A 12,320-nucleotide genomic window follows, 5' to 3' on the forward strand; every position below is an offset into this window, starting at 1 on the left:
GATATGAGATTAAAAAAAGAGAAGCAAAAAAAAACGCCTTCAGCTTTTAGACCGTAGCCTGCTAGTACCAGCTTAGGGGCTTAAGTTATCAGCGTGTGGCTTGGAGTCAAAACTGCTGTCTAATGTAACGCGAAAACATTTAATGGTGTACTTAATTTTGGGTAGGTATGTTCGGAGCTCAAAATATGTGCGTAAATTTTTTTTGGGTGCATAAGTGCTCTGATACAGCATTCTTTAATGAATATTCTAGGTAAGCACCACTTTTGTGCATAATATGATATTTTGACAGATATAATGGATTGCAGCTGGATGTGTCCTCCATTTCCACTACATTCTTTAATGACAGAACTTTCATGTGGGGTGGACTAATATTTTGAATTTCAAGTGCGTATACAATGTGTCTGTTGCATGGTTGAAAATCATTTGGATGAATTTATATTTGAGAACTTCCATTTTTTCGTATTCCATATTCATATTTCCTTCTCAATATTTCCATCTAGAGTGCTTTCGTCGCGTGGGTGCTTGGACTGGACATCTTCGTGTCGTTGACACAGGAAGTTCTCCAGGTGAGGTCGCAAGTTCATTTCCAGAGAAGCACCAGAAATGCTCATTCATTTTATTTCATCATGAAACTTCACAGGAAACACCAGCAAACAACTGTTGGGTCAATAGCAAAAGCATGCGTTGGCACATAAGGTATGCATGCATAAGTGCAGCAGCTTCTAAAACCGGATTGTACAATGGTGTAATCAGTTGGAATGATGGAAAACAGTTCAATGCAGGAATGATATAATTTGATTACAAAGCATCGGCTCCATGTAGGCACCTTAACTTATTTAACAGTCCTTTGAAAGATTGAACCTTTTTATGGAGAACATCATGTTGAAAGCAGACTTTTATCTGCAAGGTTTCCCTTATTTTGAACCGTGATACTGAAACAGTGATTGGCCATACGTGTTTCCGTTAAGTATTAACTTTTTTTTGTGTCATTTTTAATGTTATGGGTAATATTCACAAGCATTCCTAACCTGTGGGGACGCACTCGTTCGTCCCCTGTGGTTCGCTTTCCCGCAATGCACTCCAACTGTATTTAGCTCCCCCAAAACGCACTCTTCTCAGTTTGGTTACTTTAACTAACAGGGGGTTACTTTAACTAATTGTGACCTATGTATCCAATATCCTTTCAGTGGCAACTGCTTTGAATCACCTCAGCACTTGAAAATTGCACTTTATAAATTGCTATGACGTTTGTATTTTCATTGTTGCGAAATGAGACTACCATCTCATGCATATGTGTTCCCACATCAGTAAATTCTATTTTAAAATGTTCTACCGCACTTCTTGGCACCACACCTGGTTAAATGGTAGTTTGAGTAAAGAGCTATCGGTTGCCGCAAGGAAAATATGGCCGATAAAATTCAGTAGACTGCCCCTTTAATGCTGTCGCGTTGAAAAAGACCACATGCACTTGTGTGTTGTCGCTGCAGTGCAGTGCAGCGAAAAAATTCGACTGCTTATTTAAACTGCAGGGCTTCGCTGGGCTAGTTAGACTGTTTTGCGGTATTCTTTTTTCAGTCGCTTTTGGAAATGCATAGGCGCCGGAACAAGGCAACAGAGGCTGAGGCGAGATACTTCCTGCGCCAGCTCCTCCTTGCCTGCCGATATCTGGGACAGCGTGTCATCCACAGAGACCTCAAGTTCGGAACCTTCTTGACGTCCGCATCCACTTTGAGGGCGAGCGCAAGAAGATGGACCCTCATCAGAACGCCAAACTACAGCGCCCCGGAAGTCCTGTCGACGAAGGGGCACTGCTTCGAGGTTGACGTCTGGTCAATCGGATGCATCCTGTAAGCTTTCTGCATAACCAGGCCTCCCCACTACTTCGTAATACTGCGCAGTACTGGTGAAAAGCAGACTAAAATTTTCAGAGAAAATTTTAGAACTAAATTCATTTCCGTAGATAATTTTTAATTGACCGTTTGCGCAAGTTTTTTTGCATTTCAGAAGCCTCAGCGTGTGTCTTACGTACTTTCACACTGTGTCGGGCATGGAGAGAGTTGGAGCATTATCATTAGATATTTTTGAACAGTTCTTCTGGGTTGTCAAAGGCACTATCACACGAAATTTCGGGAGCATACTTAACCATTCGGCAAAAGTTTCTCACAATATTCTTTCACATTTTCAGCACGTTCACAAAAGAAACAGCGCTACTTTAGCCGAAGTAATGCTAATGAGTACACAAGGCTCTATTAAAGCTTACATGTGATCCTGAAACAAGGAGCTTTACTAAACTGCATATCTTGTGAAGAATGTAAACATCTCACAGATAGGTAAACTGTAGCGACTACGAAATTAAAAAAATTTAGTACGGACTTCGTAGGATAATGAACGATGATAGGGTGCGTTGCTCACATAGCTCAGATTATAAAGCCAAAGCAAGCTGAATGGAAAGCTAGTTTGTCGTGTACTTGTGCACTCACACCAGTTAAGGGAAGGCGAAGTTGATGAGTGCAAATGTGTTAATTACGCTTGTCGCGGTGGCTTAGTGGTTACAGCGCTCGGCTACTAGCCCTAAAGAGGAGAGTTCGATCCCAGCCGCAGCGGCTGAATTTCGATGGAGCCGAAATTCTAAAGCCAATCTAAAAGCCGAAATGCTTTTAGGTTGGCTTTTGGCTGTTACTTTGGAGTCATTTCCAAATACGTACCTGGATTACTTTAACTTTAAAGCTCAATGTTCAAAAAAACTGGTTCTGCCTACTCGTACTCTTGTAGCTTTTTTGCAGTTTCTTGTAATATTTTGGAAGCTGTGATTTCCGAGCAGTATAATGTTACTGCCAATTCAGGACGGCCCTGGTCCGTTTCTCGAATATTCTCAGTAGCCTCTCCACTCCCATTTGCCCACCTGCTGGAGCCTGAGCAGAGGCAGTCGGCATCCATCGTGACAGCTGACACTGCATGTAGTGTTCATGCTCCCAATGCATCAAAGTGTCCAACGGGCCTGCGCCCAAATTGAAAAAATTAAAGAGCGACAAGGGCACCGGTAGAAGACTGGTTCTGTGCAAGGTTGCCTGACGCAGAGACTGTCCGCATGGAAAGCACAGCTCTTTTGAAGCTCCTGGATAACTGACAATGTGCAAGTCGTGGCTGTGGCTCAAGTTCACCTTTTCCACTGAACTTGTCACCATACGTTCGCCTTTTCAATGGTTTAGCAACACTGTTTGACTGTTTTCATGTATTTAGATAATGTCGCTTGAGTCGTAGGTTCCACTTACAGAAAAGAGGGCTTCTGTTCAATCTATTAAGAATTTTCATGAATTCGTAGAGAAAGAAAGCTCAAGAAGGCATCTGCTGCACAGCTTTACTTGCAAAAAATTACGACAAGTAGTGCTCACCTAAATTTGATCTTTGTAAGATTTCCCAACAAATAAAATGAGACCTCTCTTATGGTAATTTTCTTGCCGGCATTGTCAGTGCTGGTGGTTAAGTTGCTTTGGCACTCAGAGCTGTTTTGTTTGGCCAATAAAAAAAACTAATTAAGAGGTGGTATTCCAGATGTGTGAAAAAGTCATTCCACTTCATTCGCTGCACATAGTATGCACAAAATACTATAACACTCAGCAGCATCACTAAGCCACTTACAGGTTTCTGCTCCTTCAAGAGAAATTGTACTGGGCTGTCCTTGACTTGCTGTGGCATAAAAGTACTTTCAATCCACTATTTGCACCCCCCTCTGCATTCCATCTCCGCTGTTGGTGCGTTAACCGACCTTTAACTAACTCAGCGCAGTGCCAGGACCGGGAAGGGCAACCTGCTGGAACCTGGGTAGAGCACAACACGTGCTTCTGACACAGGGAGCTCCTAGTGGGGATGACGTAAACTTTGGACATCGGTCAGAGAACCAAGATCAGAAATGCACCTTACATCGTCCTGATGTACGTGCTAGTAAAAGCGTTGAATACTTGCTAGTGAAATTGTCAAATGATGGTTTTGGCGATGAGAGGGTGTGAATAATTTAGTAAAATTCTAACGTTTGTTATTCCAGATCCTGAAGCTCATTTTATTAATAGGCCTCACTTACACTGGATTACCCAGAGTGCAAGCATAAGGAATTCACAGGCCTAAATCCACACCCTATTTTTGCACCATTATAAGAGACTTTTGATGTGTGTGTGTTGCAGGGTAGATATGCAGCCATGGGATATATGTGCTGCTTCAAGAGGATTCTTTGTCGTGTGTGCTGATTTTTGCAGGTCTCGTGTAGAATACCTGCATCTCATACAGACGAAGGTCAGGCACATGCATACATGGAGGATGCAGAAGGCCTGTCAGAGTGAGTCGAACAAGTTGTTTTGGACGCATAGAAAGAAAGAAGGGAGTTACCGCACTCGGTGTCGAGCTGGAATTTCTGAGTGCAAGGTTCGTTTTCACGACTTCCGGTTTTAGTCCAGCTTCGGATGCAGAGCAATATTCCTTCGCAGTTCATATGCCAGATCGGTGCAGAGATTTTAGAACCAAGCAAACAAAAACTAACGACTATAAGAATTTTTCTACTTTAGTATTTCAATGCCTTTTTTTTTTTTGTCGCATTGGAATAGGAAAAAATTCATATATTCTGTTCTCAAAATGCTTGCTTGGCTCTCTTGATTTCACAGAGCACGGCTTCCTAGACAAAGTGCACTAGACAAAGTTAGGCTTCCCTCTCCTTTTTTACGTACTGAGAAATTACATGGGAATTTTTTTTTTGTTGGTGTTGGTTCCTGCAGTGTTTCATGTAATTAGTGAGCTCGAAAACACTTGGGTTAATATAACAAGTGCACAAGGAAATCGGCTGCTTTAATTAAAGATGTGCATTAGACGCTGGAACAGTACCATGGCGCAACACTCGCAGGACGGGGTCATTTTGTTTCCTCATGCAGTGTTTATGTTGTGTCACATGGGCGGGTGTTTGTGATATTGCGTATTCTGAGTTTTCCTCTGGCATCTATTTCTATGCAATCGTAAAATGTGAATAACTGACATCTGATACACAGGAAACTGTGTGTCAACTGTGACTGCACAGGAAACACCAGCAAACTGTTGGGTCAATAGCGAAAGCATGTGCTGGCACATAAGGTATGCGTGCATAAGTGCAGTAGGTTCCAAAACAGGATTGAACAATGGTGTAATCAGTTGGAGATATAGAAACCGTACATCAATGCAGGAATGATATAATTTGATTACAAAGCATTGGCTCCATGTAGGCACCTCAACTTTTTTAACTGACCTTTGAAAGATGGAACCTTTTTATGGAGAACACCATGCTGAAAGCAGACATATATTGGCAATGTTTTCCTTATTTGGTACCATGATACTGAAACAATTATTGGCCATACGTGTTTCTAGTAACCGGTAAATTAACATTTTTTTAGCATCATTTTTAATGTTATCGGTAGGAATCACAAGCACGCCTAACCATAATGAGTGATTATTACATATTATTGCCTTATCATTTGAAATGGAGACAATCAGTTAAGAGGATTATGTGAAGAGAAGTATTTTCACCCTGAAAAATAAATCACTGCTTGAATGCAATAGGCGTGAAAAGGGCATTATTCACAGCGCTAAGAGTTCGGTCCAAATAGGTTTGAAATGTACAAAGCCATGGTTTGCAATGGTATGCGATATGAGATTGAAAAAGAGAGAAGCGAATGATTTTTAATACAGGAAGATAAAAACGCCTTCAGCTGTTAGACTGTAGCCTGCTAGTACCAGCTTAGGGGCTTAAGTTATCAGCATGTGGCCTGGAGTCAAAACTGCCGTCTATTGTAACGCGAAAACATTTAATGGTGTACTTAATTTTGGGTAGGTGTGTTCGGAGCTCAAAATATGTGAGTAAATTTTTGTTTTGGGTGCATAAATGCCCTGATACAGCATTCTTTAATGAATATTCTAGGTAAGCACCACTTTTGTGCTTAATATGATAATATTTTGACAGATATCATAATGGATTGCAGCTGGATGTGTCCTTCATTTTCACTACATTCTTTAATGACAGAACTTTGATGTGGGGTGGACTAATATTTTGAATTTCAAGTGCGTATACAATGTGTCTGTTGCATGGTTGAAAATCATTTGGGTGATTTTATATTTGAGAACTTCCATTTTTTCGTATTCCATATTCATATTTCCTTCTCCATATTTCCATCTAGAGTGCTTTCGTCGCGTGGGTGCTTGGACTGGACATCTTCGTGTCGTTGACACAGGAAGTTCTCCAGGTGAGGTCGCAAGTTCATTTCCAGAGAAGCACCAGAAATGCTCATTCATTTTATTTCATCATGAAACTTCACAGGAAACACCAGCAAACAACTGTTGGGTCAATAGCAAAAGCATGCGTTGGCACATAAGGTATGCATGCATAAGTGCAGCAGCTTCTAAAACCGGATTGTACAATGGTGTAATCAGTTGGAATGATGGAAAACATAGTTCAATGCAGGAATGATATAATTTGATTACAAAGCATCGGCTCCATGTAGGCACCTTAACTTATTTAACAGTCCTTTGAAAGATTGAACCTTTTTATGAAGAACATCATGTTGAAAGCAGACCTCTATCTGCAAGGTTTCCCTTATTTCGAACTGTGATACTGAAACAGTCATTGGCCATACGTGTTTCCGTTAAGTATTAAATGAACTTTTTTTGTGTCATTTTTAATGTTATGGGTAGGAATCACAAGCATTCCTAACCTGTGGGGACGCACTCGTTTGTCCCCTGTGGTTCGCTTTCCTGCAATGCACTCCAACTGTATGTAGCTCCTCCAAAGCGCACTCTTCTCAGTTTGGTTACTTTAACTAACAGGGGGTTACTTTAACTAATTGCCACCTATGTATCCAATATCCTTTCAGTGGCAACTGCTTTTAATCACCTCAGCACTTGAAAATTGCACTTTATAAATTGCTATGACATTTGTATTTTCATTGTTGCCAAATGAGACTACCATCTCATGCAGAAGTGTTCCCACATAAGTAAGTTCTATTTTCAAATGTTCTACCGCACTTCTTGGCACCACACCTGGCTAAACAGTAATTTGAGTAAAGAGCTATCGGTTGCCGCAGGGAAAATATGGCCGATAAAATTCAGTAGACTGACCCTTTAATGCTGTCGCGTTGAAAAGACAACATGCACTTGTGTGAAAAAATTCAACTGCTTATTTCACTACTATGGACTAACTCGTGAGCTCGGGTGTTGCAGTGAGCAGTCATTCAGACCCAAATGTCTAAACTGCAGGGCTTCGCTGGGCTTGTTAGACTGTTTTGCGGTATTCTTTTTTCAGTTGCTTTTGAAAATGTATAGGCGCCGGAACAAGGCAACAGAGGCTGAGGCGAGATACTTCCTCCGCCAGCTTCTCCTTGCCTGCCGATATCTGGGACAGCGTGTCATCCACAGAGACCTCAAGTTCGGAACCTTCTTGACGTCCGCATCAACTTTGAGGGCGAGCGAAAGAAGACCCTCTGCGGAACACCAAACTACATCGCCCCGGAGGTCCTGTCGATAAAGGAGCACTACTTCGAGGTTGACGTCTGGTCAGTCGGATGCATCCTGTAAGTTTCTGCATAACCAGGCCTCCCCACTACTTCGTAATACTGCACAGTACTTTCAGAGAAAAATTTCGAACTAGATTCATTTCCATAGGTAATTTTTAATTGTCCGTTTGCGCAAGTTTGATTGCATTGTAGAAGCCTCAGCGCGTCTTACGTACTTTCACACTGTGTCGGGCATGGAGAGAGTTGGAGCATTATCATTAGATATTTTTGAACAGTTCTTCTGGGTTGTCAAAGGCACTATCACACGAAATTTCGGGAGCATACTTAACCATTCGGCAAAAGTTTCTCACAATATTCTTTCACATTTTCAGCACGTTCACAAAGAAACAGCGCTACTTTAGCCGAAGTAATGCTAATGAGTACACAAGGCTCTATTAAAGCTTACATGTGATCCTGAAACAAGGAGCTTTACTAAACTGGATATCTTGCGAAGAATGTAAACATCTCACAGATAGGTAAACTGTAGCGTCTACGAAATGAAAAAAATTTAGGACGGACTTCGTAGGATAATGAACGGTGATAGAGTGTGTTGCTCACATAGCTCGGATTTTAAAGCCAAAGCAAGCTGAATGCAAAGCTAGTTTGTTGTATACTTGCGCACTCACACCAGTGAAGGGAAGGCGAAGTTAATGAGTGCAAATGTGTTAATTACGCTTGTCGCGGTGGCTTAGTGGTTACAGCGCTCGGTTGCTAGACCGAAAGAGGCGAGTTCGATCCCAGCCGCTGCGGCTGAATTTCGATGGAACCGAAATTCTAGAGGACTGTGTACTGTGCAATGTCAGTGCATGTTAAAGAACCCCCAGGTGGTCGAAATTTCCAGAGCCCTTCACTACGGCGTCCCTCATAGCCTGAGTTGCTTTGGGACGTTAAACCCCAATAACCCAAACCAAATGTGTTAATTAAATGGAAACCTGCATTAGAAACACTGCACTAATCTCCACATCTCAGCACAAGATATACCTCTGCAACTCAATGCGAAAGTAGACCAGTGGAGCCTAGCGGCCAAATAACGACTGTATGTGTTTGCAGCGGAGCTAAGACAACTATGGCCTCTCACGGGCCGCACGGCCAGCTTAAGCTTTGAGTCACGTGGCACAGCCCCAAGGAAGATGAGGATGGCGTGGAGCAGATACGGATGACTCAGACTGCATGCTGACAGCTCTTCGCGCGTTTTCCGCGCAATTGCCGACGGGAACAGAACTAACAATATCAGGCCCTTTCCGCCTCTAAAAGTGTCAGCTCCTTGCGCATGCGAGTGACAGAGCTCCGTTCAGGCTGCGACTGGAGAAAACATTCAATTCGCACTCGGATGAGTGGCAGTCTTAGGCATTATTTTTTGCTAGCGGCCTCGTGCCGAAGTATCTCACTAGGAGTGGTGTAACGGAGATGCAAAGCCGGAACGGGAAGACTGGACGGTAGGGTGATTGAAAGCGGTCTCTAAAGAGATTTACTTCGCAGGGGATGAGCAGAGCAACTGCCTCATTCTGCTGACAGATATTCTACTGGGTGTCTTTGCACAGTAAAAAAAACAACAATGGCCACGCGCCTAGGGTCGCTCGCGAGACACAATCTTCATATTTCTAACGTCATAAGTTCTTTTTTTTTATACACTGCATTTTGCACGTATAATGCTTGCGTTGAGTGTTTATATTTACTTGTTTTCCTGGCTATCACAGATGTGCTTGCCCCCAAAGAATGACGTGCAGTGTACATGGGCATTGCAAATGAAAGGGAGGGCCGTCACTGGTCACTGCAGTACTTTCCTCTGCAGGTACACATTGCTTGTGGGACACCCTCTTTTCGCGGGTTCCACTGTGGAGGAAACATATTCCCCCATCAAGGGAAAGAGATACAGCGCACCCCCCGAGGATGAGATCCAAAGCACATGCCCTCATCCGGAGCATCCTTCGAACAGAGCCAAAAAGTTACCTAGCATCGAGGCCTCCCTGGAGGATGGTTCTTTTGCATCCAGTACGTATTTCAATGTGCATGCTCATTGCAGGGATAGTTTACGCTAGATTGAGTCACTGCTTCCGTAAAAGTAGAAGTACTAAATATTAGGGTACTTTAGTGCTTAACAGAGGGTAGGTACATTCTGGAGCCCTGTTTCCAAGATTAACTCAAGCAACAATTATTTCTTGAAGGGTTATAGAGAACTTTCACTGCCAGAGGAAAAAAGCAATGTCAGTGCAGGAGGTGTATGCGGAGCAGCATAGAAATATATTAAAACTCTTGGATTAAATATTTGACTCATCGTATGAGAAACAATATAGAGCAAACTATAACGAATGAGAAGAAAAAGTCAATGTTGAATAAATACAAACACGGGATCACTCCTGTAGGCTATTCCAGGCTACGGCATGAGCATCTTGGAGCTTCGATGATCATGTTGCAGTCTGGCCTCGACGCACCCACTCCCACTATAGCACCTGAGTGGAAATTGGAAGGCGACTTAGTGCTCTACCTTCATGCAATGTATTAATTTATGGCTTCATTTCCTTGAAAGATATTCTAATATGAAGCTGTATGGATTCAAGTGAAAAGAATACATACAGCAGCTCATAATCTCGCTAGTACTACGTGCTATCACGTACGAGCCAGGCTGACACACGTAGAGAAAAAAAAAATTCCGAAAACTCAGCAACCTGAGTCTAGCGAAAATAAGGGTGGATCACCCATCACAATTGAATGGCTCGATATTGTGGCCATTACTATTCAAACAGTGAAAGTAGAATCAAACAGTGAAAGTAGAAAAACAATGTGCGCGTAACCGGGAAAACAAGGCAGTGCAAAAACGAGCAGCGTCTTGTTGTTGTCCGATAGAGAAGATAGATGGTGGCAATAGCTATGCAATATCTGCACACATGCAATTTCGGCGGGAGACACTCTTTGTTTTATTGTTAGCGAAGGCAGAGTCATAGTCCTGCACCAAAACCTGAATTTTGACGATCGCAGTAGGAATACTGAGCTGTTCGTTGCATTGTTCTTATTCTTACAGGGCTCCTGCCTTCCCAACTTCCAACATCCTGCCTGGTGATACTACCATTGTTGATGCTTTTTATACTACCAGGAGCACTGACGGCTGTCGCTGTTTTTCTTGTTCTTCTGTGTTTTGCTTTGCTCCTTTGATTTTACTTTTGCATTGTATCGCAACTGCTGGCTTGCTGTGTTAATAAATAAATAAATCCATTTAGTTCAGATCTTCCGAAGATCGTTTCATATCCTTCGCAGTCGATGACAAGGCAGCCGTGGGGTAACTGACAGAAGGCTCTCACATGCAGATTTCGCTTTTTGTTATCCCTACTTGAGGAATATCTGGCTCATTCTTGTAGTGACACGAGCTCCCATCGCTACCGTGTTAAAACACAAAGAAGCAGCTAGATAGTTTATGGAACCCTATGCACTCGGGGATCTATGTCGACACTATAATGCGAGGGTACACGTTCCGGAGGACAACAAAGGCTGCGGGAGCTTTCGAGACACTAGACACGTGTCAGGAGGCCATAAACTTGCGGAAGCTGAAACGCAGAGTTTACGCACCCCCCACTCAAACTCAAGCCGATAGCAAGCCACTAGATTTAGGTGCTTACAAACCTATACATACCCAAACACAGCGCTATGCAGCAAGATACAACCCTCACAATGCAATAACAGATGTGCCCTGGGCGGAGCCACAGCTTACCTGTACCACTCAAACTGGGGCCTTTCGTTAGCACCTATCATTCTCAGCCATTTTTTAGAGCAGTGGTAGGTCCTCTGAACGAGCTCAGACCTGCTAGAACAACTTCATCTGGTTGCCGCGAGTAGCTCGAGCACCTTTGATTTGCGACGAGTTGGTTATGCAGTCCAGAGGGTTTTCTCTTTGAAAGACAAACTACTGCCTGAGGGTGCGACAGAGGAAAGAAACTCCTAATGCAGTGGGACGCTGCTGTGGTCGATTAGGGGGACTGACCGGAGGCCATGGAAGTAACGAGCGCTCTCGTTTGAACCAATGCCACAACACTGAGTCCTCGGGTCCGAGCATGGGGAGTCTACACTGCCTCGGCTGGGAACCATCGGATCAGTGAGGGCTTCTGGTGGGTACCAGTGCCGCAACGCTAACTCTGACGGCCCACGGCAAACTAGAGAAAGAGAGGGGTAGGGCCTATGCTTCCTTGTAGCTCGGGGACTACTGGCGGGGGTCTATAGGCAAGATACTTCGATCTGAACTGTGGCGCCAGGTTCGTTTTTATCACGACTGGCTACACGTCGTGTTCCGCAGTGAGTTTCCAGAGTGGCTTGGAGAGAAGAACTACTCTTTCTTCAAGCCGCCCAGCTGACAGATGCCAAGTGGAGGGAGGTTCTAAAAGGTCTGCTTGGTGATGCTGACAAGAAAAAGGGTAACAGGACGAGCAGTGTGGTGGTGTTAGAGAAGGCAAATGACCCCGACAGTTTGTTAGATGTGCTTGAGAGAGGACCAAAGCACGGCATTCAACCGGTTGAGCGTGGCCATGAACTGCTCGCCACGAACAGGAACATTGCTGCGAAAGTAAAAAAAGAAAACGAAGAACTATGTTTGTTTGAAGGAGTGGACGGCCTCAGAAAATCTATGACTGCTGTAACTAGTCAACTGAAATGTGATGTCAGTAGTGTTACCTCTTTTTTTTTAATAGGAATGAGCTGTGTCTCCTTCAGTCCGACAAAGATGGCAGGTTTCTGGTTATGAAAAGAGGCCTCTACAATGAAAAAGCATTGCAAGTG

At 43.4% G+C, this 12,320-nt stretch overlaps 1 protein-coding gene across 1 annotated transcript; it reads left to right on the forward strand.

Annotated features, from left to right (window-relative positions):
* The first annotated feature begins 369 nt into the window (after positions 1-369).
* On the forward strand, positions 370-10,769 carry LOC149357721 (serine/threonine-protein kinase PLK1-like). The gene is made up of 7 exons (XM_089584870.1): positions 370-566; positions 1,576-1,847; positions 4,251-4,330; positions 6,189-6,254; positions 7,379-7,577; positions 9,352-9,551; positions 10,579-10,769. The coding sequence occupies exons 2-7, from the start codon at positions 1,588-1,590 to the stop codon at positions 10,707-10,709; spliced, it is 936 nt and encodes a 311-aa protein (XP_089440996.1). The 5' UTR covers positions 370-566; positions 1,576-1,587; the 3' UTR covers positions 10,710-10,769.
* Positions 10,770-12,320: the final 1,551 nt, after the last annotated feature.

This window comes from Amblyomma mixtum, chromosome 3 (genome assembly GCF_055824585.1).
Source record: "Amblyomma mixtum isolate Tamu chromosome 3, ASM5582458v1, whole genome shotgun sequence".
In the NCBI taxonomy this organism is placed as follows: domain Eukaryota; kingdom Metazoa; phylum Arthropoda; class Arachnida; order Ixodida; family Ixodidae; genus Amblyomma; species Amblyomma mixtum.

Bases quoted from the DNA above. Each gene is read 5' to 3' on its own strand.
- LOC149357721 (XM_089584870.1), top strand. From the start codon at position 1,588: ATGCATAGGCGCCGGAACAAGGCAACAGAGGCTGAGGCGAGATACTTC. The intron at 6,255-7,378 runs GTGAGGTCGCAA...TTCCTCCGCCAG, and splicing joins TGACACAGGAAGTTCTCCAG to CTTCTCCTTGCCTGCCGATA. The intron at 9,552-10,578 runs GTACGTATTTCA...TTATTCTTACAG, and splicing joins GGATGGTTCTTTTGCATCCA to GGCTCCTGCCTTCCCAACTT.